Below are 26,655 nucleotides of genomic sequence, written 5' to 3' on the forward strand. Positions count from 1 at the left end.
TAAAAGTGAGTTTGCTTGCTTTACCTCATCCCGTTTTTGTCTAGTTAATGGAATGATAGGGCAACGGAAGGGTCCATTTTATCACTCATAACTAAAAGAGACATACTAAAAAAGTTGTGTTGCTGATTGGGCCTTTAGACAAACTCAATATAATTGGCATTACTCTCAAGTCTCAAACATTACTAAATTTATATTTGTTTTCAAATAATTATTTTGATTTTCATAAAATGTCCTTTACAAAGTTGCGTTTAAATATCTTTAATTATATAAATATGATTTTTTTAATCTATTATAAACAAATTATTGAATTTTACTTTTTTAAATTTTAAAACTTGTTGATATTATTTAATAGAACATAACATATATCTAAATATGACTATTTTAAATGTATTATCTAAACATAGCATTAAATGATTATCTTAATACGTACATGTTGGAAAATTATTTTTCTTTTTCGTGAGGATATATAGGTTAAGGTTCCAACTAAATAATCGAACTGTTGAGTGTAGCTTTTTAGTTACTGTATCAACTCTTTGAATTGGTTTTTTTCAAATAAAACTTCTGTTAAAAAATAAATAAAAGAAAAAAAATCACCTACATCGGCTGGTGAGTGGTGAGTATTCTTTGTTTATTTATTTATCTTGTCCTTGGTGAGGAAAAAAGATGAAGAAACATAATTTTCCATGATTACTTGGGTAGAGTTTTGGACAAGGCCCATGAACCCATGTTGGTTGTCCAATTGACCTTTGGATCAACTGGTTACTGTTTATGATCTGTAAGTACAAACCAAAATAGGAAAATTGGTGAGGGGCAAATGGCCAGCACATGTGCAGTCCAACCTTAATCAAACAATTGTCTGAGGGAGTGATTGGCAGCAGAAAGTTTTTAATTTTTCTAGGATACTATGTTGGGAAACTATGATTTTTATATTTGATATGTAGTTAATAAAAAAAATTCTTAGAAAATTATGAATGAATTTTAGCTCACTTTTTGACAAAAAAACATTTTCAAGGAGAGGAGAGTTGGGAATCCAAGTTTCCTGATTGGAGGAAAAGTTTTAATTATGTAAAAATGACTATGTTATTCTTTTTTGTAATTACAAAGTAGAATCCATCATGATCTTGTTTATCCAAAATTTTCGGTCTTCACTATTGTTATATTATGTTTATGGTATATTTTATTTTTTATATTTTTACACTTTTAGGTGTTTTTCATGTCTAAAGTTTTTATGTTAATTTGGCATTGTTCTTGTTAAAGATTACATGATATAGATAATTTGTATTTATTTTTTTATTGTGATACCAATTTTGACGACTGGAATTAATGATTGACTTTTATAATGTGATTTTATGAATACAAAGACAAAAATAATAATAATAAATGTCGAAATTATTGAGGAGATGATTTAATCATTTTTTAATAAAGGACATATTTGTAAATAATACTTATATACCCAAGAAAATTATAATGTAATAAAACACGAAAATATTTATTTCTTATGCAATATATTAATTATAATCAATTGCGCATTTCTAATAATCATGATTTTCAATAATCAAGTTTCCCAAAAATTATAATGTTTAAATATTTAAAAACTTTTCAACTAACAAACCTTCCGTGATATTTTCAGACTTTTGGAAAAAATATAGGAAGCACATAACCTTTGAAGACCAAAGTCAATTTTAGAACTAAATTCGGCAAACCAGTACTTATTGACAGTTAGGCTAACAAATTATGCATTTCAATTCTTTGCAGATGAGCATGCATGCCATGGCAGACATGTTTGTTAATAAGAAATATTGTTGACAATGAAAGGGAAATCTTTCTGTGTATATATAGCATTAACAGTCACCAAAACCATATGAGAGAGAAAAACGGGCACATGCACCCCAAAATCAAGTTACATCACAAATTACAGCCACACATAAAACACACACCCTCTAGCTAGTTCTAACTTTCTACCCCAACATATTAAACTAATTAACAACCTTCCCAGCTTTTTCTTTTCCCCTCCCTCTGGCAGGAAGGGCAGGGAAAATGGCAATTTAAGAGAGACCCTTTTCCTCTCTTTCTCTCCACAATTAAAGTTTCCATCTAAAATGAGTTCCAAAGCATGGCTTGTGTTCCTTCTCCTGGCACTGGCCATGGTGGCTGAAACATATGCCACAATAGATGAATTTGCATCTACAACAATAGAAGAATTTGACTCTATTATCTCTAACGGTGATGCTGATCTCATTGTAGATGACAATGAGTTTTTGATGAGTTCAGAATCAACACCTCGGTCACTGATGCATGGCCATCCTGGAAAAGGCAGAGCTAGGTACATCAGCTATGCAGCCCTTAGAAGTAACCAGATACCATGCGGTAGGCGTGGACGTTCCTACTACAATTGCAACGAAAGGGGTAGGGCAAACCCTTACAGTCGTGGTTGCATTGCCATCACACACTGTGCCAGAGACACCAGTTAGATTGAAGAACAAAAAAAAGCCACAACAAAGAGGAAGCTATATTGTGGCATGTGGCTAAGGACACTCTTGATCTTCTTATTGAGATTCCTGAGTAGCATATATAATTTGTTGCAACAACTTCCTTGGTTCTAACAATTTGCATATTTTAAAGTATGGTGATCTTATTTTACTATATTAATTCTTTGTCTTGTTTAATTATTGCTGTTGTGAGATATATTAATTAATGTAAGGTGGAAAACAACTTGGTCTTTTTCTATTTCTCTATGTAACATCTGTTTACATTCTTCTTGTTATATCAGCATGGAGGAAATACAAAATATTGACATTTATATGCTATGCGTGCTTTTCCAAAGTTTCATTACTTTTTTCTTTCCTTAAATAAACGTCTCTTCCTTTCTTTACTTGGTTCTCCATTCCAGTTATTTTATCACCAATAAGGATTTGAGTTTTGGAATACACCTTTTTATGATGGATTTATAAGTATTTAATATAATTATATATTTACTAATAAAAATTCAAAATATTGACTAATGACTAAAAAAACATTTTCACATCAATTGATTAATGCACTCGATTGTTAATTAAGATTTTAAGTTTTGATTTGTCTTATTAAGATTTTTTTGAAAGAATCAATGTAAAACTGTTTATTCACTTTTAGTATAAAATGATTTTATATTATCATTTAATTATACATCATTATATATAATATATTTTCATCTATTTATTTTAATAAATAGATCGGTTTCACTTGAGAATGCAACCCGATCTTATATCCTCACGTACACTAACCTTTTGAGTTATTCATTTTCATCTATTTAGTCATTCTTCTTTATTTATGTAAAATAACCTAAAATAACATTTAGTTTAGAACCAAAAAAGTATGAAATTGTTTCTCCTCTCCTATTCTAAAGACATATGCAAGTCTTGTTGAGGAATCACAAGACTTTCGTTGAGAAATAACCATAATACAACCAACTTTCTAGTTTGCAACCTTCATGATGCAAGTCTCTTACATTACTAAGGTAATTGATCCGCGCGCGGTAGTACACGAATCAAATAACAAGTAAAAATTGCATAATTGTAATATTTATGAGATAAAAAAAATACAATTAAGCTTATATATTATATTTCAACAATAAAAAAAAAAAAATAAAGGCCTATGGACCATAGCAGTGACTTGTATGAAGAATTCAAAGGTAGAGAAGATATAGTCAAAGATGTTATGCTTGAATTTTTGTCATGGCGCAAAAAGATCGATGGACTTATGAAGGATGATTATCAATAATACATCAAATGAAAACATGCCACATGTGACATGTTTTATATATATTTTTTCTCCCGAAAATGATTGCGAGAGGGAAATAGAAGATGACCTTGATAAGGGGTAAGCAGAAGGCAACAAGGGTCTCCGAGCAGTGCACATGTATAAGTTTCAAATTCTCAATTAATGCAGCACCAACCATGAGTTGCTAAGTCCGCAAAAATCATATGTATAGCGTACACAAACAAACAAGAAGCACACTCAACACCCTGTTTTCTAGCTCTCACGTTCCCATCACTACCTCCCATCTTTTCTTCCCTTTCATCATCACAAGCCCCACTTCCCTTCCCTCCTTTTCTCATGTCCCCATTCACTTCATTTCTGGTCTCCTTCGAGTCAAAAAGGAAAATTAAAATACTGAATCGGAGAAAGAGTTCGCATGATTGCTTTTACGGCTGTCCAAAGCTTTACATTCAACGTAACGGGGTCCCTACCCTTCTACAGTGGAAAAACGAAGCAAATGAAAGAAAATAAATTAATGGCTCAAACTGTACATGTCGCCTCCCTCCATCTAATTATCATCAAGCAACTTTTACTTCTTATTAATACTACTTAATAAGTCCGGCAATTTTCAAAATTTATGAAAGGTTTATGTTCACTATCACATTGTATAATTAATTTGTAATTGAAAAGATTTATATCTCAATGATAAACATTTATAAGTACCTATCTAAATGTTTAATATGCCTTAAGACATACTCTGATTCAAATAATTTCTAAAATTCAACTTACATAAACTTTTCATAATTAAGAAAAATTAAACGTTAAAAAAACATTTTTTTTTAATTTTTATTTTCAATTGAAACCATGTTATGGATATAGGTTGATGGTGTTTGGGGCACATAGTATATGAAAACTACTACATGCTTACAACACAAGCAGCACATACAATGCCTATCTTCATCTCAATCCTTGGGATCTTTCCCTCATTGAGAAAGACATCAGACAGGCCAAGATTCCTTCCCCATTCTTCTACGCTTTGTATGACAGCTAGCCCAAAGCTGCCTTTGCAAATGCAATTTGATTTTCAAACCAACACTTCTCTCTCTTTTCATTCTCACTCTCTCATGCCGGTTTCTTCGCTATACTAGTCCCTACCTTCTCTATAAAGACTGCACTTCCTAAAGAGTTGTATTATTAATTTTGCTAATTATGAATATCATCTCTAATTATAAATGCCCTCCATAACTCCCTTTCTCTTGTTCAAACAATGTGTCAGAACTTGTTTGACTAAAAATCAAAATTAAGTTCTATTCTCATAAGAGATTTTTTTGTAATATAAAATTTATTATCAAAAAATAATTTTTTTGGTGTGCAATAATTAACATTACTAAGATTAAAATCTAATAAGAATTCATACAAACTAGTACTACTAAAACACTCCACCACTAAGTGGACCCAAGTGGGTTTATCTAAAATTAATTTAAACGCGCCTCTCAATTTCATTCAATAATTAAAAATTAATTTGATTAAAAACAGTTTTACGCAGCTTTAAAAGCCATTAAAATTTAACTGCGAAAACAATAATTGAACGAGTTGAATGTGAAAAAAAAAAAAAAAGTACAGCAAAAGGATAAAAGTAGATACATCGTACATACGTACATCCCACTACAATCGCTAAAATGGATTTAGGTTAACCAAAATTCACATTTTGGAATTCAACTTTTTAATTTCCTCGCACAAATTAAACGAACTCGAAACGGAGCATTTTACTGAAAGACGGCAGAATAATTTTTACTACATACAATTGAAGCAATTAAGATTATTCCATTCTCTTGATAATTAACCAACCATTACAAATTTTCTGAAACTCCTCACCCCTCTAATCGGCATGAATGGCAGTAATTAATTAAAACATAAATTATATATATATGAATTAAGAATCTTACACAAAATGGGAAAGCAAATAATAATTAAAAAAAACAATTCTAAGAAGGAGGAGCGGAAGAAGAAGGACCTGAGGAGGCTCTGGGAGAAGTTGTGGGGAAGAGAGGGAGCAAGAGGGGTTGAGCTTTGTCTCTGGGAGAAGGATGCAAGAAGAAACCTTTCTCTTTGATGGCTTTGACTTCAGCTTCGGAATCAATGGCAGCGTTGGATCGGTCGAAAGGGTCGGGTATGAGAGGCGTGACGGGGCTGAGGACGAGTGCGGGGAAGTCAAGGATGCTGGGGGAGAGGATGTCGGCTTTTCGCGGGGAATTAGTGTGGTTCGAGAAAAACGAGGTGAGGGGGTTGATGTGGAGACTGTTCCTGAGGTTGAGGGAGTTTGTTCTGCGCTCGTAGAGCTTAGAAAAATGCGGCTGCTGCTTCTTGTTGGGTATGGATTTCATGGGTGGGATCGGGTTCGCAGGTTTCGAGGAGGAGGAGGAGGAGGAGGCGGCGGCGGCGGCGGCGGCGGCTTGCTTTGCTGTCTCCGAGGAACCGGTTAGCATTTGGACTACTTGCTTGAACGAGGTTGTGTCCGCTTGGACGAACGTTGTTGGGTACGAGTTCGCGGGTTCTGATCTCGTCATGGGCTTCGGAATATTATTATTATTATTATTATTATTCTCTTGAGGTTTTGGGGAAATGGAGTCCATTGGTAATGACTTTGATGAGAGTCTGAGAGAGAAAAAGAAAAAAGAAAGAAGATGTGTGTAAATAAAAGAGATGAGACTTTTATTTTATTTATTTTTTCTTTTAACTTTGTTTTGGTAAAGAAAGAAATGAAATGAAAATGAAATGTTTCGTAGGGACCTTAGATTCTCTTCTCCTCTCCTTCGCTCCCTACGCGCTATGCACCTCTTGTGTGCTACACTACACTCTAGTCAAACTATTCATTAGAAAATCTAACATGCAAAATTGGATTTTTTTTTTCTTAGAAGAAAATAATACTACATTGATATAGTCGATTCTATTAAAAAAATATGCGGTTAATTGTAAATTATTATGTATATTAACTTTATTGAATTTTTTAATAATTGTTTTAAAATAATAAATAAATTATTTTTGACTTATTAATAGTATAAAAACTTTTATACTAACAATAAATATATATTAAGTATATATTAAATTCTGCTTCATGATAACATGCATCAAGAAAATTATTATTATTATTATTATTATTCAAATGAATGATTGGTATAAAGAGGACATTAATGAAAAGAAATAGATATGGATGGAGAAAAAAATATGTTCACCCACATTTTTAATTACTATTATAGAGAAAACTTTGCTGAAAAGAATGAAAAATATTCAAACTGACCAAAGCCTTAGTATATATTGATTATATTCAATTTTCTTATGCTACAATATAATTACTGATGCAAACAAACAGTGGAAAACAATTATATAACAATCAAATAGATTTGATAATGTCTTTAAAAATAATTTTAGAATAATTTATTTCATTATATGGTATGACATTATGACTAATTAGTTGATGGAATGATGGTTTTGGTATTCAAGAAAATCCATTTTTTCCACGCAAAATCTTAATGATATTTTTTCCAAAAAACCATTCAAGAATGAGGAATTGGCATTTTTTTTTCCTTTTCAACAACAATTTAGGTGACATAGTATTTCTTTAATCTCAACATATCAGTTCCGTGTTATTTCACTTTTTATTTCTGAAAAGTTATATTTAACCGAAATTCAAATACTAATCTTGTAAGATATCGAGATTAATTTAAAAAATTGACTTCTTCCAATAAATATTTTTTTATACACATATTAGACTTATGACTACATACTTAAAGATAAAATTATTTATTAATTATGTTCTAATATATTAGTATAAGATGTTATCTTCAATAATAAAAAAAAGATAACTTGTTGTTTCAAATAAAAAAAAAGTTTTAGTACAATTTGGACCTCTCTGTTATGATTAATTATTAATTTTATAAATTTAATAACTTTTAATTTGGATCTCTGTTATGATTAATTATTAATTTTAGAAATTTAATAAATTTAAATTTAAATTTAAATTTGTAATTTTATTATTGTTATAAATAGATCGTCCTGTCATTTATTCTCTCTATAAAATCTCAAATATTATTTTTTTGCTAAAAATGAGAATTTAGGAAAACTTTAGAATATGCAAAGATTTAAAAGGTTCTGAAATCATAAATTTAACGTAATTTAGTAAAAAAAAAACTATAATTTTAAAGAAAGCAACATTCTGAAATTTCCTAAATTTGAACAAAACACTAAACTTGATCAATGAATTTTGAAGAGAGGAGAATTTAAAACAATCCAATTCATTTAATTTATAAATATTTTGAAAAAATAATAATATAATTCTTTTTAAAAAGGGTAAAATTACTTTTTGTGCGTATAATGGGAGCAATATAGTGTGGTATGTGTATCAAGTGGGACAATTAGTTATTGTGATGAATGAAAATTATAAATTTAGATAATATAATTATATATGAATGATCCAAAATAAAAATTAGTTAGTGGTTTACAAAAAATAGTTAGTGATTACGTGACTACTTAAAATTCATGTGCATTCTTTTTAATATTGACCATTTAAATATGATATTATGGTATATATTCATAATTATCATGTCTCACAGAAAAAAATTACCACCATGAAAAACGACCCTTGCAACTATCAATACTCTTTCACATTCAACAATTTTAATGGAAAATATTGGACCAAGATACACTTTATTTCATTTGAGCCACTATAGAAGTCAACTTTGTACAAATTCCTACCATACATTATATATATATATATATATATATATATATATATATATATATATATATATATATATATATATATATATATATATATTTGAAATATAGGTACAATGTATCTGTCCTATAAAAAAAAGGTACAATGTATTTTCAATTCTTTGATTTTTCGACCAAAATTGGTCTTATATCTTAATTTCTGTATTTTTAAAAACAATAATTATGCTTCTTATATTTTTATAATTGACAAATTTCATCTCTCAGCCATGTATCATAAATTCATGAGTTCTATATAAAAAAAAAATCACTAATTATAAAAAGCACAAAAACCAAAATCATCATGGTGCAAGAAGTTCTAAAACACATTTTATACCTTAATATTTATAATTTTGACGTGTAATACACAAAAGTTAATCTAGGAGCATACTAAGAGTGAATATATAGATAAGAAGGTGAAAAAAGTAAACACGCGCGACTAGTGTGAGTTGAGTTGGATGGGTAAGGGATTGCAAATGCTGGTGTTAGGAATTTTAGAGAAACAGAAGTGGGACCGATGTGGTGACACATAAAGTAAAAAAAATAGTCAAAAAGGGTTTAATATTTGGCATTGACTAACAGAGGCCGAAGAAAAACCATCCTCATTCCCTGTCACGCTTTATGCCTCCTTGTGCCTTGTTTGGCTACGTTAGATTTTGCAGCATCCTATTCATATGAAGTATAAACAATCTCATATTCCTTTCCTAACAATAACCGCATTATCCTTTTAGCCATGCATTGGAATTCAACATTTGCACCTCACACATTTTATAATTCTGAATTGTTTATTGTTTAGAACCACTTCTAATGTGTTTGGATAATACAAAATTGACAAGTTTGTATTCTCAATAAATATGGCAGTGCAAATTGTCAATCTAGATATGAAATAATAAAGGAGTATCATGCCTAACATTTAAAAAATACAGGGAATGCATATGTAATATGTATAAAATACAAGGGATGAGTAAGTAATTGTAGAGATGAGGGTGCTTTGAGAAAAAAAAAAAAAAAAATCTCACGAATAAAGTGTTAGTCATGTGACCAGACCAAGTTAACGTCGTTTGAAGCACAAGGAGGACCGCTATAACGGGAATGCAAAAAATAGAGTTTTTTGTAGGTTGAAAAATAAGAGGAAATCCTTGTGTAATGAGTAAAACAAAAGTGATGTTTTTGTAATTTGCTCTAAATTTTACCTTAAAAATCATGGTGCTATAATGAAAAAGTAAAAATAATTATTTATTGTTTTACTTTTATCATAAAAAATAATTGATTATTTTTACTGTAAAACTAATCCAAACATACTACAGTGGCTAAAACTTCCTGCACCTCCATAAATTTTTAGCAGCACCCATTACATTCCAGAAAATCCAATCTGGAATGTAAATTACATTCTGAATTGGGCTTTCCATATTGTTTGAGGTGCTAGTAACAATTTATGGAAGTGCAAGAAACAATAGTGCTATTTAGCGCAATAAAGGCCCAGTAATATAATTCGATCCAACCCAATAACATGACTCAATCCAGCCAAAAAAATTGTGGCTATTCGTATTTACACCTTTCTTTTTTATTGATACATGCATTTCATTTATGTATTTCTTCTAGAAATCCTTTTTTTAACACTTTTTTTTTCATTTCACTAAAAGTGAATTATTGAAAATACTTTCTTAAGAACATTGAGAAACACAATTCATTCTATCCTTCCTATAATGATAAGTCAACTTTCCACGCTGAATGTTAGAGAGTTGGACATTTTCTCATTAATTCATAGAGAAGATAGACACATAAAAAGACAACAAGTTATCGTCATGTATATTAGAAAGTACTTTTCTCTTTTACAAACATCATGTATCGAATTGTTTTTCTACTACCTAATCCCTCCCGAAAATCTTTTTTTTTTTGTTCTCTCCTAAACTAGTAACAGAAAGTTTCATAGAAAAACAGTAGCAGAATGAAAAATATGGGGAAATTATTTCAAGGCTCTTGAGAATTCAGAGAAAAGAGATGAAACGCAGCCACAAAAATTTGCCCAATCTATTCTACATCAACGCAGGGCAGATTTGAATTCGAGCAATTACTTCGCTTAGTTTTGTGCGATTAGGGTTTAATTGCACAGGTGGAAAATTTCGGAGAAAATGCACGTTATATACTTTTTAAAACTTCTGGTCTGGTGGTACGTTCATGACAGAAACATTAACAAAATATTTAACGTGCATTTTCCCCAAAATTTTCCCATACAAGAGATATGAGATGGAGCTTAAGCAAATTCGTTACAAAAGCCTTGTTTTTCAAAAATGGATATTCAAAACTAACCACACATTTTCTATATTAAATCCTTTTGTTTCAAATAAAATCTATTACAATATAATTTAAGCATTGAACCTCCATCATTACAACTTTAGGCTCATAAGCCTCCATCCCTGAAACAATAAAAAAATGGAAGCATATATCAATCAATTTAACATAACTGAGTATAAAAAAATAAAAACAACTCCCACAACGCAAATAAATTTTTATTGGAGATGTTTGCGCTCAAACATCATCAGAGGTTCAACGTTGCAAAGCAGGTTTTTTTTATAATGATGTGCAGGAGTCGGAGCTGGAGCATGGTTAAGAGAGAGAACTGAAGGATGAGGTGCATGGGTCGGATAATGATGATGATGATGGTGATGACCATGGTGATGATGATGATGGTGAAGATGTGAAGGGTGGGATGGTGAATGGGGATGAGGTGTAAGAGTGGGAGAGATATGGTGGTGTGGAGGGTGTTGGTGTTTAGGAGAGTGAATTGGGTTCAAACACAGTGATAAAGCTCAGTAGGAACATGAATAATGTCAAGGCTTTAGCCATTTTTCTACTCAAGTGGGTGTGTGAGATAGAGAAATGAGAGAGATGGTTGTGCACTATGAGGTTAGGATCAGACACTAATTTATAGAAAGCTGAAACCAAAACTTTGACCATTTTTTTTCATATATAGAAATGATTGGAAATTAAGATTTTTTTTTTCTTCCATCAATTAATGTAAAATGTCAAAATTATTTTCAATATTATATGTGGAAGTTCTTTAAAATATCTTAAATCAAACAATCCACCCATAAGGTTCGGAATTGTTTAATAATTATATTAATTAAACAGTAAGAATAATTTTATAATAAATATACCTATTTTGATATTTATTATTTCTGATTTTCTTAAGTTTAGACTATTTGATGATTTTTCTTGCATAAATGTTTAGTACTTAGTACTCATATTTTATATACTCCTGATGAAGATTTTATAATTGATTTTTATAGAAGTTCTTTTCGTTTAACTTTTCTAAAAACTGAGGTGCACACGTTGATTTTAGTTTGTTGACCAATGTATTGTATCTCCTCATTTTCTACTCTTACAAGTGTCGGTTATTTACAAGCCAAAGACAAGAATCTTAAGAATTTAAAGAGGAAACCAGAAAGATTATTGTTATTTAAGAAAGGAAAAAGCTATCCATCAAGGTGTACACAAACACAGACATGTGCAGGATCAATTAGAAAAAGATATCCCAACAAAGTAATTCGTGACATAAATGAACTAGAAGCAAAATATAGTAACAAGATCAAGACTTGATGACATCTAAATAAAATTGTAGCATAAGTTATTTTGTGATAACTGTTAGTGTTGCTAATAACCCACTACAAAATGACAAAATTCCAGCGACAGACCAACATTTAATAGAGTTATAAACAATTACTTCGTTACATCAATTAACAAATCATATATTCAAAAGAGAATCCCTACAAAGCAGCTTTTAAGTCTTTCCTTCAAACTACAAAATAATAAATATTTTTTTGACTAAAAGCAAATAATAAATATTTATTCACCAGCTTGAAGGAGAGCATTAAAAAAAATCACGTGTTTCTTAATTTCTTGATTTATCTCCATTACTTATCCTAAATTTTAATTTCTTGACATTTTTGCTTATTTTCTACAATTACTTCATTTCCTCATTCATGTCTCACATGGCCTATAATTGTATATTTGTATCAGACCAAAAATACAAGAAATAAAGCATGTTCAGACAAAAAATACAAGAAATAAAAGCATGTTTTTATCTAATTTGGTCGTTTACAATACGATAACAAACCAAAATGTTTGTAGCTTGCGAATCTCAAGATCACTCTGTGCAAACATGGAAATTTGTAAACCACAATAATAACCCTAAGCCCAAATGAGCGTAATACAATTTTGAAAGATATTACTGCTTTGGTGGTTCCACTTAAATATGCTAAGGTCTGTAAATCATAAACAGCTGTAGCATAGAAAAAAAACACTAAGAAGTTTTGCTTTAAACTTTTGGTCCAAAAGGAACATCACATATTGCAAAATTTTGGCCGACAAATAAGCAGTGTTAAAGAAAATTTATCCGAGTACGATCTTTTTTTCCAAATGAACGGCCATCAACTCCAATAAAAAAATGACCTGCACCGACCCAAAAAATAAAAGTCATATACGAATATATACTGTTAGCAGAATACCATATCAATATTATGACTTCCGCATATCAAACGACATTAAACTGTACGCATTGGTAATTGACCTACAATAATTGAATATCCTTAAAAAACCTAATATCTCGCCAATAAACATAAAGAAAGGAATGAAGGGTTCCAACTTAAAGTCTTAAAACAATGAAATAAGAATACATAAAAGATAATTGATTATCATTAGTGATCACACAACAAGGTTCTGACCTCGCCAACATGACCTGCGTTTTGAGCCTTTTCTAGCGCTATCAAATGAAACACTACAAGTCATTGGTCACTTCAAGTTCACCCACATCGACAGCAAAACTATTACAACTACCAAACTTACTAGTTATAGAAAGTTAAATGACTACATGACATGTCTTCTTTCGCCTTCAATCAATATCACTTTTTCTCCTTTATACTGAGTATTCCTTACGCATGCACATTTAAGATTCAGTAACTTTATCAGCATGTTAATGTTTTTAACGTATTGGTGCACTAATAAAACATGTTGCATGATCAATAATCTATTGCGAAGAATATGATAAAGAACTTTTATCAGCAAAGTCATCACTTGGAATTCAGGGAATTTACAACTTCATCAATTATAGCCTTATTTACTTGACCAAGCCATTTCCAACTTTCCACCAACTTAAATGCAGTTGTCCATTTTCTAATACTAGCAAGTTAATTAGAAAGGTCTTCGAACACTACTTGTTGGAACATTCAGGTTTTGAAATAAGGACTAGAGCACCTCAATAGACAACCCATTTTTTTAAAAGGTATGGACTAAAACCAACATGTTCAACACAAATTATTTAAAGGAAAGCTAATATACGACTATGACCTCTAAAGCAACAACATAATACACCATGTCATCTCAACATGCAAAGGAAGAGTCACAGATCATTAAGCAGAGCAGACGCATTTTCATAACCCACCCCCACAAAACGGGCACAAGATACAAGCATCTATAATAACATTAATAAAACCAACTAGAGTATGAACCAGATTCAATACAATTACCTTTTTAAGCTTGACCATCTATCTGCTTATCTTCCACGTCATTAGTTGTAGTAGTTGCCTCTCCCCCCTCAGCACCCTCTGATGGAGGCTGAACTTGTTCATCCTCCGGAAGTGGCTCCTCCACGTAGTCATTTTCAAAAGCATCCGCAGGAACCTCGTAAATCCTAACCTGGGGCTTAGATGGATCTTTCACAAGAACATACTTCCCCTCATTCAATTTCATGCACAAATCCACAATAGACTTCACAATCCCCCACATATTCGTCGTGTTCAAATTAATCTGTGCCGCAAAGTCCCTGGGTTTATATCCAACCACAGCCAAAATCACATGATTGAAATGATCACGGGGATGAATCCTCGACACATACCCCAACTTCATCGTATCCGCGCTCGCCAAAAGAGCCTGAGCAGTCCACTTAGCCAACTTATTTGCATTGTTCTTAAGCTCAGTGGCCAACACAGCACCCCTCTGAGTCTCCAACTTCTGCCTCCAGTCCACACCCGAATACTTGGGATCAAACTCATTCAACGCATTCAAAGTAAGGAACGACCTCTGCTTGTTCACGTCAACAACACTATGAACCTCACACCTCGCAACAAGATACATATCATCATCAAGCTTCCACCTCCTATACCTATAAGCGACAGAAGCAACCTCCTCACCTTCATTAGCAAAAGGGTTAGCCTCATCAAAAGTAACCTTATTCCCATCCCTAATAAGCACCTGCTGAGAGAAATTCTGGTTGATATAAGCAGCCTCAACGCTCAACGAATGGGCAGAGTTAATATCATCCTTCGACTCAGGCAATGGCTCCTGCGAGGTTTCATGAACAGAGAGCAAATCGAGCTGCGACCCATCGCGCTTATCAAAGAAAAGCTTGTTTCCGACACGCTGGACGACAATGTCCCAGGAATAAACAGAACGAGGGGCACACATGAGAGTGGACAGAATCGTGTCGGTGGCGAAAACGGTGGCCTTGTCCTCGTTGGCGAGTCTGCGAATGATGGGGTCGTCGGTGGTGGTGACTTTGAAGAAGTTTCGATTCTTGAAGCGTTCGAGGCGGCGTTCGTTTTTGGGCGTGATGCGATCGTAAGTGCGGTCGTAGTATTCCAGAGCGCCGCAGAGGAGAAGGTCTTCGGGTTCGGGAACGGTGAAGGAGAGCTTGGAGAAGGTGCTGAAGGGGATCTGGTCGTGCATGTTCCATTCGGGTTGGATATCGACGGAGGATTTGAAAACAGCGGCTTCACGGCGCTGCTGATTAGGGTTTGAGCGGTTCATGTGGTAGAGACGATCTCGGCGGGCGCGTTCCTTCTCCTGCTCGCGCTTCTTCGCCTCGACTTCTTCGTCGCGGCGCTGAGGGAGCTGGCGCTGCTGCGGGAAGCGCCACTTGGGACCAAATTTGGGGCGCGGCGGGGGCTTGGGGTCGACGAGGCGGAAGGTGTCGTCGTCGTCGTCGTTCGTGAAGTCAAAGACGGCGTCAGCGGGGTTCTTGGAGCGGGTCGGGTTGTTGAAGTTGCGGGTCCAGTCGGCGATGCGGCCCAATTTGTCGGAGCGGGAGAAGGGGGCGAAGGGGACGTTCAGAGGGAGGTTGATGTTGCTGCCGGTGATGGTGCTGTCCGGCGGACCCCACCCCTCGGCGTTGAACGGAACGGCTCCGATGTCGAATGCTTTTCCCATTGGCGCAACGCAAGGTGGTGATGAATCTGAGGAACAGAGTGGAGGTGTGCTCAGAGAGCAGAGAGAGGGAGATCAGTCAGAAACCCTAATTCGAAAATAATGTTTTATACTCTCTTTTTTGTCATGTGTTTGCCCTTGCGATGCCTCTTATTTACGCAAACCATGTGTGGGTTGGACTCTGAGTTAGTGGATTTTATTTTTTTACCTAAATGATATATTGGGCTTAATTTGACCTTAGCCCACCATATTTTGAGCTGTCAATCTTCAATGAACTTATTGAGAAACCTAGCTTTTGTAAGCAGATTTTAATTTTAATAAATATTAAGGGCTCATTTTATGAACAAAATATGGTACAATATGATATAATAAGCTGTTATCCTACGTAATGATTGGTAAACACCATGCAAGATAGCATATTACTACAAATTATATTCAAATGATAAAATTATTATTTTTTATAATTATATATTATAAATAAAGTTTAACGATCATACTAATGATGTAAAACAATTTTACACTTTTATTCGATGACAAATTATCATTAATATAACTTTTAGTTTTATGTTAGTTAGCATAGAAGGCAAATTCTTATAAATGGTAGGTTATAAATTTATAATTGGATGATAATGTAAAATTATTTTATATTATTAGTATATAATTTATTTCCTCTTAATTATGAATATTTTGATTTATAATACACTTTAGATGTACGTATCAAATTATTATATATTATGTTTAATAAAAAATCATAATATATAAATAGAGAAACAGAGAAGGAAAAAGAAGAAAAAGAGATTATCTTATTTTGGTGTTTCCTAACCCAACTTGATCTCCCATTAGGATAATAATTACATTAGACCAATAAAATAATATAAAAAATAGGATAACATTATCATATTTATTCACACAACAAATATCCTATTAAAATAAAAGATGTTTATCCTATCATATTATTGTGTTCACCAAAATTAAAATTGATTTATTTTATAAAAATCAGAAACATATTTTTATTACTAAAAACATATTAAATCATAAATATTAATCATAATAGATTTTGTGATTGGATTGTTTTACTTGTTTTGTACCCATACTTGTAACTGATTGTGGTTGTGATGTAAATCTTATAATTGTATATTCATTTCTATTTTTAAGATTCTTATATCCTAAGCATTTTGTTTCTACTTTCTTCTAGTGTGATTTGCGCTATAGCAATTAGTGATAACTATCTGTTTTGGCGACAAGTATTATTCCCTTTTTTTTCAACAGCAACGCTCTTTTGTTTTACCCCTTTACAAGTTATTTTTTTTCTTTTTATTAGATATGGTTAGTTTTAGGAATTTTGTAATTCTATTTTAGATCTTTATGTATTTACGGCTCAATGTATTTTAGAAAAAAAAAACTATATTTTCAACTTATAAAGAGATGTTGTGTAAGGGCTATTATTAGAAGTGTTACAAGGTTGGATTTAAATTTTTTATGTTTGTTTCTCCAAATTTTCGAACATGTCCCATCTTTTGAAGTAACAAGAGTAATAAGGAGAGCCAAATTCGCCCTATTGTCACGCATGAATGAAACAACTCCTCGTTAATTCACCCACCCACCCCCTAAGAAGATTGAAAAAAACAAAACACCTCCTTGTTGCGCAAATAAAAAATAAAAATAAAAAACAATACGTAAAAAAAAGTAGAGGGAATAAAAAAACAATGAACTTATCGTTTGTCGAAACGAAAAGCTATAATTTATTAATTAATGTTTCCTGATTATAGATTCATTGTCCTTTTCTTTTCTTTCACGTTCCCTTACTTTTTCTCCAAACTGAATATTTAAATATATAGAAACATGGTAACCCTAGTTATATAATTAAATTAATAAAGACCTTTTCATCAGATTTTGCAACTTTTATGTGTAACCGAAAGCATGAGAAAGCAAAATCTAAACAGCAATATATAATAGGGATCGAAAGGTAGCAATATGTACGACGTAGAACTATAAACTTACAACTGACCATTCTCACTGTATGTTGTTGTAAAATATATATGATCACTCTTATGATCATGATAGAGGATTATTCTAATTTATGCAGGAAAAAGAATTAATATATGTGTTGGAACAATTATATGTTATTGTAACATGACTTGTAAACTCTTATAACATTATAGTTCTTTTTATTGAGAAATTCTATTAGTTGGGGGGATGTTTTGTAGTCAACATTTTTTCCCTATAAAAGTTCTTGTTGACACCTTTTTTTTCACCTTCTTTTTTTTCTTAATTATTCAATTAATTTTATATCTCTCAATTCATTTGTTCTTGATTAATTGAGGAAAAAAAATATCCATTCATCGACGTTACTCTCTTTCATTAAAGATATATTGGACTTCTTTTTGTATATGGAACATTCACTAGTTTTATTTTGTTCAAAAATCTTACCCACCTTTAGTGAAGTATTTCATTAACCATCCAATCACATTTTAATTTCATTCACAAAATTTGAACATCAATTTTATTTAAGGAAGGACACAATCCAATATCATTTGAATCAATCATTTGTCGATATCTATATTAAACTTTATATAACATTATTTTTTATTATATTTGAGAAAATTAATTGAAAAATTATCCTATTAAACTATAAATGTTTGGTAAAATTAATTATTGAAGTAACTAAAAGGTGGAGAATGACAAAAAAATAATAAAATCGTAAATTATTAAAAAAAATAATTAGGAAAATAAATAAATATATTGAAGATAAAAATAAAAGAAAATATAAAAAATTAAAAACTAGCGTCTAACATTTTTTATTTCAAAAAATACAAGAAACTACTAAAAAATTACTAAAAAAATTTGTTTACCAAATAATTAAATTAAATGAATTTTCAACTACTAACAAAAATTAACTTCAAATACTTACCGAGCATAAAAACTGGACGTTATTTTACAATAAATTCGAACTAAAAATCTTCGATCATCTCAAAATTCAGAAATACAAAATAAATTATAGAATCTCTTTTTTTGACTATTTTTTTTATGGGGTGGATTTAAAATACCAAAATGTTATTTTGAAGAGTTTTGAGAAACTTGTTTTAAAATTCCCATATGGTTTCTAAATTTGATGCATAACCAATCTGATGCATCAATCCCTACAAATTAGTAGGGCTTCTAAATTTGGAATTCCTAGATAACAGAGAGATTTTTAGCCATTTGATTAACACGAGTAACAATTCTAAAAAACTTATTTGGTCATTTATTTTTTCTTTTTCAGTTTGATTATTTATTTTTTTATAAAATTTAATTTGATTATTTATCTTTTTTTTTTTCATTTTAATCATTTTTCTTTTAAAAAATTTACTTTGATCATTTATCTTCTTTTTTTCAATTTAATCGCTTGTTTTTTTTTTCAATTTGATCATTTATCTTTTTTTTTCAGTTTAATCATTTAGTCTATTTAAACTAATATCGTTAATCATTTAAAAGTGATTTTTTGTTCAACTTTCTCTCCTTCCCCTCCACTTCACTTTTAACTAATTTTTTTTAAAAAAAAATAAAGAACCAAAATAAATTTTTTAAAATAAAAAATTAAGTTAACCAAAAATAAATCAAGACCCAAGTTAATTTTTTTTTAAAAAAAATAAAGGACTAAATTAAATATAAAAAATATTGGCCTTCTAAAAATTCACTATCCCAAATCGGATCAATTTTCTTTAATGTGTTCTCTAATAGGGCGCAAGTTGTACTAATGCTAGGAATGAAACCTGTTAAACAGTTAATATATCTTAAAAATCAAGTATACGAATAAAATAAAATTAGTTTGATATAGTCGAAAAGAAATTTTTTAATTGGCCATGGGAGTAGTGAGTGAAATGTATATTTAAAAAAGAATATTAAAAGTTCAAATTGAATGAGTAAGGACAATCATGTTTCAAGTTGTGTATTTAATTGAGAGAATAAGTTATTTGTTATTTATTTGTGGTTTGAAATGAAAGAATATGTGTGTGTTCTATTCATATTAAAATTTAGTTGGATTTTTATTTTTTATTTTTGCATAGGGAAGCCTCAAGCATAGCAGGTAGAAATGAATAGTATGAAATGTAGATAACCCATTACATATTCAAGAAAAAAGATAACACAGCCGGTGGGATGTCTATAATGAGTTAATGACAATACAAGCCTAATTGTTGTCCATAAGCCATGAATCAAGGCAACCAATTATCATATTCGCCTCTCTATAAACATGCGAGACGCTAACCTCCCACTTTGGAATATTTTAGTCTTGGAGACTTTTCATTTCGTTTATAATTTCCAAAAATAATACAAATGCCACGTACATATATGACACGGAGGATTTATTTATGCAAAAAGTTTAATAACTTTTTTTATAATTAAAAGAAAAAAAATATACAAACTATGTTCAATAATTTATTTTAATTAGTTTCTAACTTTTTTTATTTGTTAATTTTTTTTACTATTTGATAAACAATTTTTTTTATAATTTTTAGTATTGCTACTCAAAATAATATATTTTAAAACAATAGTTTTTAATTTAAAGTTTTTTTTTATATTTTTCTTTCTTTTAACCTTAATATATTATCAAAAAATTTTATTATCTTTTTAAATAAATCACAATTTTATTATTTTTTTATATTTTATATTTTTAAGATTCATTTGAATGAACACTTATAATTTAATAAATTAATTTTTTAAATTTTAGTTATTATTAACTAATTTATTAACTTTTATTTAGTTTTATGTGAAATAAATTAATAATATGATGAAGAGAAATTAACTTAAAAACAAAATTATATAAAAACTGCTGAAAGATTTGCACAAAAATAATGTAACTCTATCTTTTGGTTCAGAAAGTCTGTCTGAGTATCCTGAGCAGAAGTGGAAGTACAGTAAAATAAGACTACTAATTTCCGTGAAACAAGGAGACATCAAGCAGACAATGTGAATTTACTTGCTAGCTAGATACTTAGATAGTAAAATGGTAGTAGTAGTATCCTCTAGAATTATCCGTATTTAATTAGATTTCCACCAAAATGGTTACAGCAAACATTCCCAATTTACGCGTCTTACACTAGGAAAAAGTTAAGGCTACGTGTACATTCCATATATGGGGGGAACAGATGGAAGTAAAAGAAAAACAGAGAAAAAGAAGAAGAAAGTGATACATAAAAGAAATGATATAAGAAAAATAAAGTAGAAAGAAAACTTATGTAAAATGAAATGGAAGAAAAATTGAGTATATAATAATAATAATGACTCCCATTTAAAAAGCATTGTAGCTAGAATCATGGATGAAGTTCTTCAACCTCTCAGATATCCTCGCAGCTCCGTTGGCAGTTTCTTCCTTGTCCTGTAAAATGCAACCAGACTCAGATAATGAAATTATTACATGGTTCAAACTATAGTTCTGACCAACTTTTTAGGTTGCATATGATTGATATTTTAAATTTATAAGAAGAGTTAATAACACATATCACATATGTCAAATTAAAATTGATGGGAAGCATAGTACTCCTTAATCATATAATAATTCCTCTAGTTGCATATATACAAATGAAAGATCAGATAGCGGTTGGATTTATATATAGCTCACCTGACAGTGTATTGAATGGAAAACTGCATCTTCAATAACTTTATAACTAGCGTTAACAACATCTACTCCTTCTTCATGAAGAACACGAATGGTTTCACCGAACATGAACTGAGAATCCAACCCAGTTATTAGAACAACCTCTAAGGCTGAACCCATTTGTTGGATTTCAATCCGTGGAGATTTTAATCCCACCCTCCTTCCATCATTATTCATTCTCTCATTTGGCCTTTCATTTCCTAGTAGCATGTTCTTCTTGTCCTTCATTTTCTCCAGATTAATCTGTAGTTTCTTTATGTAGTTTGTGGCTTCTTCTAGCTGATCCGGCAGTGGAATGGCCTCCTACAACAGATTCAAACGAAAGAATAATCATCTGTCAAACTAGAAAAAAGAATCTTGATCACACTCAAGACTTAAGAGGTGTAGAGTGTAGACAGCAAGAGAGGGATGAAAATAAATAAGAAATATTAAGTGATTGATATGATTGATGATGCAATATGACAAGAAAAAAAAGAGAAAAAAATGAAAAATATATATCATATATTGAGCTATTTGCACTCTTTGAATGTGCAATTAGGTCTCGTCCAACTATTACTATTTAGTTTTTATTACATGAAAACATATATTTGGACACTTCAAGGGGTGTAGATATCTCGAGAGATATAAGAAAAGAAAAAAATGACAGATAAGATTGATAATTTATGATATAATGAGAGAGAAGATAGAGATAAAGAGAATTAAGGTTTTGGTGAAGTGTTTACAAATTTTAAATGTCAAAATATCATCACTCTTACTACGTATAACTTTGCTTGTATACAATATATGAGCAGCTAAGAGAAGGAGTAGTGTGAAAGACAGGAAAACCTTTGATCTTTGATGAGGCACAAGTGAGTTTAGTTTGCGAAAGAGAGCTTTCATTTGATTTCTTCTATTCCTCTCAATGAATTTTCTGTCAACTCTGGATGAACTAGGGTTGTTCTCCATGTCAATACTCCAGCCAACAGATTTCTGTATCTCAACTTCAACAGCTGAAAATACTCATTCCATGAAAAGAGAACGCTTCTCATATAATAGTGTCAGTTGCTTTGAATCCTTAATGTCTTTTAGAAAAGCAAGATAATATTATTAGATGCTACTGATCAAAGTTCAGTGATTGGAATAGTGGTGGGGACGCATTGTCGTGGCCCTAGCTAGCTTTGGTCAAATCACTTAAAGTTTATTGTTTCTTTTCGATTAATAAAACATTTTTAAGGGAACACTTGAATTGTTTGTAAAAAAAAATACGATGGGGCATGTTTGTCCTCCCTTAACAGAGAAATTAATCACATGCTTTCTAACTAATAAGTTAATTAATTATAATTGAACGAAATTTGTGCTTCTGTCAAGTAAACTCCATAACATTAGACAATAATAGATTTACACAGTTGATTAGGACCAGGGCCTTGTATATATAGATATTTCGACGCCTAAGACAATTTTTAAAACGACTTAATGCAATACTAATTAAATATTAATTTTTTAAAACTTTTAATTTGAGCTGTAAAATTATTTAAACAATTCATTTCAGATCTTCAAAAGCATATGAAGATAAAGACAAAAAAGAATGAACTAAATAACTAAGAAGATTCGAAATTAATAATTAGTTATTAACATTAAAAATAGCTCAAGTTTAGCATTTTTATAGGTAGAATTATTATTAGCAATTTATTATTATTATTATTATTAAGATATCATTTGGTTGTATATATTATTCAAATAATGGAAACACTGAAAATAGATAGATAACATTAAATATTGGCTTAAAACTGTAACGTTTCTGCTGTGACTTCAAATCTTCAATCAGTTTTAAATCTTGACACTTTTTATACTTAGGCTATTAGTAATGAATTAAACGTAACACAGTTTTATCTATGGAAGCATGGAATTGAATCACTCTACAATGGCCACAATTTGGGGCTTAAGGCAACGGCCTAAATGATCTTTTGCATTGTATACGACTTTGATGAGGACTAATCCAACGGTAGGTACTTAAAATAAATTTTTAAGAAAATATTACTTTAAATAAAAATTATATGCTGATATTTTTTTATTAATATATATGATTTTTTTTCAATATATAAAGGTTTTTTTTGCTTTATATTAAATACTAAAAATAAATTTCTTTTTTTTATTGATAGACCTAAAGGAGCTTATTGGTTTACTCTTGAGCTAACCTATAATATGGCAAATGACTTAGTGAGATGATGTGTCACGTAGATAATCCAACTTAGTTCTTGAAATTCCAAACTAGTTCTTAATGAGAATAGCAAGAAGATCTTCTCTCTGTTTTTCTCTAAATCTCATATCTCAAAGCTTTTTCTCCTTCCCAGTTCAATTCCTCTTTGTTTTCTCTCCGAAAAATAGCAAGAAGATCTCCTGCAAATTGATAACCAGCTGCAAATCCCACCTACCATTTTTTCAAAGTTCCACTATTGGAAACTTTATATTACAACCTCCACAGCCACGTACGTAGGTTTACACCGTTAGTTTAATAGTGTGTTTTGATTACTGGGTGAGGACTCAAAAATCACGGTATCTCACCATAATTTTACGTACACCACACCAGAGAGTAATTAATTTTAAGGCTATCATGATTTTTAGAACATAATTCATCACATTTCCAAACACACACTAAGTCATTTCAATGGAAACTACCTCACCTCACTTCATGACCAGCTGACCACCTTAAAAAAACAATTTATAACTGAAATTGTGACCGCAACAACCTCAAGATTTTTTTAAGTATTTGCAACTGCAATTGTGACTGTATCACAATATATCATCATCTGTATTTGTTCATAATTTTTTACAATATCGAATTTGCAGCGCAACCGTGATGAAGATTACAGTATCACTTGGGATTGAACCAACATGATATACGCTGCTGTTTTCTGTTTGCTGACTTGACTCCTGCAACATTATCGTTGACATGAGCAAGTGCCTTAACCACAGCGACAATGTCATAGGGCCAACAAGTGCATCAATTAACTGGGCCTCTCACGTATAAGTTTCACATCTGTCATGATAACTTCATGAAGAGTTACAACAAAAATAGAGTCTTGAGCTTCAATTCTAATTAGAAAATATTTTTTACCTGCAAAAGTAGGAATACTATTAGGATGTGTTTGTATTTAAAGGAAAGAAATAAGATAGATAAAAATAGAAGAGAAATAATTTGAAAAACAAAAAAGAAAATAAATATAAAATGATATATTATATTGTTTGATTTAAGAGAAATAGGTGATAAATAATATTTTTTGAGTCAAAGAAAATCCATTTGTTGTACCTAAAACATCATTTTTTTGGCTAAAAATTTGAATTTTTTTCTAAAAATCAAAGAAACAAAAAATCAATTTTTGATGTCTAAAAAATTGATTTTTATGAAAAAAAATTGATTTTACTCTAACTGGAAAAAGAGAAATTTATAACTTTATTCTCTTCAAAATCACCAGAACCAAACATATTCACTCCATTTGTGTCTTAAATAACTTATTTTTTCTTTATTTTGAACCAAACATGACCTTAATAAGCATATACTGAACAGGATTGATGATCGAGATTAGATCACGAAGAAACACGATCTTTTTTTATGACACTTTAGGTGGGGCCTCTTCGATGTTAGAAGATTATAATAATGCATACATACTGTTTAATCATGTTTAATCACTCAGGCTGTATTTCCTTGGTAAAGTCTAATGTTATTAAGAAGGAGGAAATCTTTCATATACTATGGAGAGCTTGCAAATGGTTGTGTTCAGATTAAAAATAAAAATGGTTATTATGATATCCAAAGAAATCTAATGGTTTTAATTAGAATATTGTTGTTTTTCAAGTAAATAATATTCAATGAGTTTGGACACATAAAAATTAAAAGACAAGGAAGGAGAGACGTACGGTTTCTTAATAACAGTATAAAAATCTTTAAATTTCTAGAGTACCGTAGAATATCTCTACAAAAAAAACAAGATATATAATTGTTTTGGTGCCCCTTTGTCTCATATGATTTTGGGTTTTTTTTTGCTTAGTCAATGAAATTATGACTTTTATGCCTTCGTTATTCAGATATAATATGATAATGCATTATTCTTATATCAAGCACTTCAACCATAAAGTGTGATTCTTTAATACCTTGTTTCTTGATAACAGAATACAAATTAAGATGAATCAGTAGTACGTAAAATAAAATAAAACTATGCAAATAGCTAGGGCCTTTGGACTAAAATAACAATAAAGCACATTGGCTATAATTTAATTGACCAAGTAAAAAGAGATATACTTAAAACCCTCTGAATTTTGAAACAAAGGGAAGTCGGAGCAATGATCACTAGCTAAGAATGAAAAAAAAAAAACGAGAAGATTAATTTCACTAAGATATTCTACTGTGTTTTGTCAAAGACTATTTTGGGTCTATATTCTTAATTAAAAGAAATCCATGTAATAAGATTTCGTGAAACAAAGTTGTTAATAATTACGTTGTTATCTATCCAACTTCAATTCTTTTCTCCTAATAAATCTTACACAAGAACAGTTTAGACACTCCAGAACACATACCTATCTTGCTACTGTTTTGCCTGAAAAGAATGAAAAAGCTTCAGTCATTGGTATTTATGGACGACGAAGCAACCTATCATTTGGAGGCAACTTGTCACTTGCCACATTTTCCACCTAAAATCTAACCATATTCGGTGTTATTTGCAACCCTTTTTCTTTTTAACATCAACCCCTATAGAACCAAAACATGGACTCCACGAAAGGAACAACAAAACCATAGTTTAAGTACTGAATATATATCAGATAAAAAGTCACAAAGGCATTATGAGTTTTTTTTTCTTCATATAATCTACTGTGATGAGAACTAGCTAGGGACGACTCATTCATTCGTTATCAGCAGTAGTATTTAATTTGAACTAACTATTTTTTTTTTTAATTGATTCCTGAATCAATATCCTTCAAATTAAATACTACTGCTGATCAATATAACAATATCCATTTTTGAATACTTATTAGCTCCAATCCTCGTTCCTACTCCAACTAAACAATTAAATCATAGTTTGATTGTGTTTAAATAAGTTTAAAATGAGAAAAAAAAAATAGGTTAAATTAAAGTTTTATTCTTCCTATAATTTTAAATTCATGATTTTTGTTTTCTTATTTCTAAATTAAGACCTTTAGTTTTTGAATAATTTCTAAAAAAAATTGATTCTTCCCACCGTTAACCACCTAAAATCAAACATTGATTTGATGTGTCATATTGATATTGACATAAAATTTATGTAAATCGTTAGTATGATACTTTTATGAAAAAATATTAAATA

At 30.7% G+C, this 26,655-nt stretch overlaps 3 protein-coding genes across 6 annotated transcripts; all 3 read right to left on the reverse strand.

Moving 5' to 3' along the window:
• Positions 1 to 1,799: 1,799 nt before the first annotated feature.
• Positions 1,800 to 6,423, reverse strand: LOC114372848 (VQ motif-containing protein 4-like). 3 transcript variants are annotated; one of them, XM_028330387.1, is made up of 2 exons: positions 5,750 to 6,423; positions 1,800 to 2,449 (listed from the first exon to the last, which is right to left on the reverse strand). In XM_028330387.1, the coding sequence occupies exons 1-2, from the start codon at positions 6,366 to 6,368 to the stop codon at positions 2,286 to 2,288; spliced, it is 783 nt and encodes a 260-aa protein (XP_028186188.1). In that variant the 5' UTR covers positions 6,369 to 6,423; the 3' UTR covers positions 1,800 to 2,285. The 3 variants fall into 3 exon arrangements, with proteins under 3 accessions (XP_028186188.1, XP_028186190.1, XP_028186189.1); XM_028330389.1 differs by lacking the exon at positions 1,800 to 2,449 and adding an exon at positions 3,709 to 4,227 and having other exon boundaries at positions 5,750 to 6,420; XM_028330388.1 differs by lacking the exon at positions 1,800 to 2,449 and adding an exon at positions 3,709 to 4,230 and having other exon boundaries at positions 5,750 to 6,420.
• A 4,345-nt stretch (positions 6,424 to 10,768) lies between these two features.
• Positions 10,769 to 15,825, reverse strand: LOC114373971 (eukaryotic translation initiation factor 3 subunit D-like). 2 transcript variants are annotated; one of them, XM_028331550.1, is made up of 2 exons: positions 14,031 to 15,825; positions 10,769 to 10,922 (listed from the first exon to the last, which is right to left on the reverse strand). In XM_028331550.1, the coding sequence occupies exon 1, from the start codon at positions 15,706 to 15,708 to the stop codon at positions 14,035 to 14,037; it is 1,674 nt and encodes a 557-aa protein (XP_028187351.1). In that variant the 5' UTR covers positions 15,709 to 15,825; the 3' UTR covers positions 10,769 to 10,922; positions 14,031 to 14,034. The 2 variants fall into 2 exon arrangements, with proteins under 2 accessions (XP_028187351.1, XP_028187350.1); XM_028331549.1 differs by lacking the exon at positions 10,769 to 10,922 and adding an exon at positions 12,565 to 12,957.
• Positions 15,826 to 20,704: 4,879 nt separating this feature from the next.
• Positions 20,705 to 22,358, reverse strand: LOC114373860 (transcription factor bHLH162-like). Its single transcript, XM_028331413.1, has 3 exons — positions 22,166 to 22,358; positions 21,305 to 21,643; positions 20,705 to 21,061 (listed from the first exon to the last, which is right to left on the reverse strand). Exons 1-3 carry the CDS (start codon positions 22,283 to 22,285, stop codon positions 20,975 to 20,977), a joined length of 546 nt encoding a protein of 181 aa, XP_028187214.1. The 5' UTR covers positions 22,286 to 22,358; the 3' UTR covers positions 20,705 to 20,974.
• Positions 22,359 to 26,655: the final 4,297 nt, after the last annotated feature.

This window comes from Glycine soja, chromosome 11, assembly GCF_004193775.1.
Source record: "Glycine soja cultivar W05 chromosome 11, ASM419377v2, whole genome shotgun sequence".
Lineage (NCBI taxonomy): Eukaryota > Viridiplantae > Streptophyta > Magnoliopsida > Fabales > Fabaceae > Glycine > Glycine soja.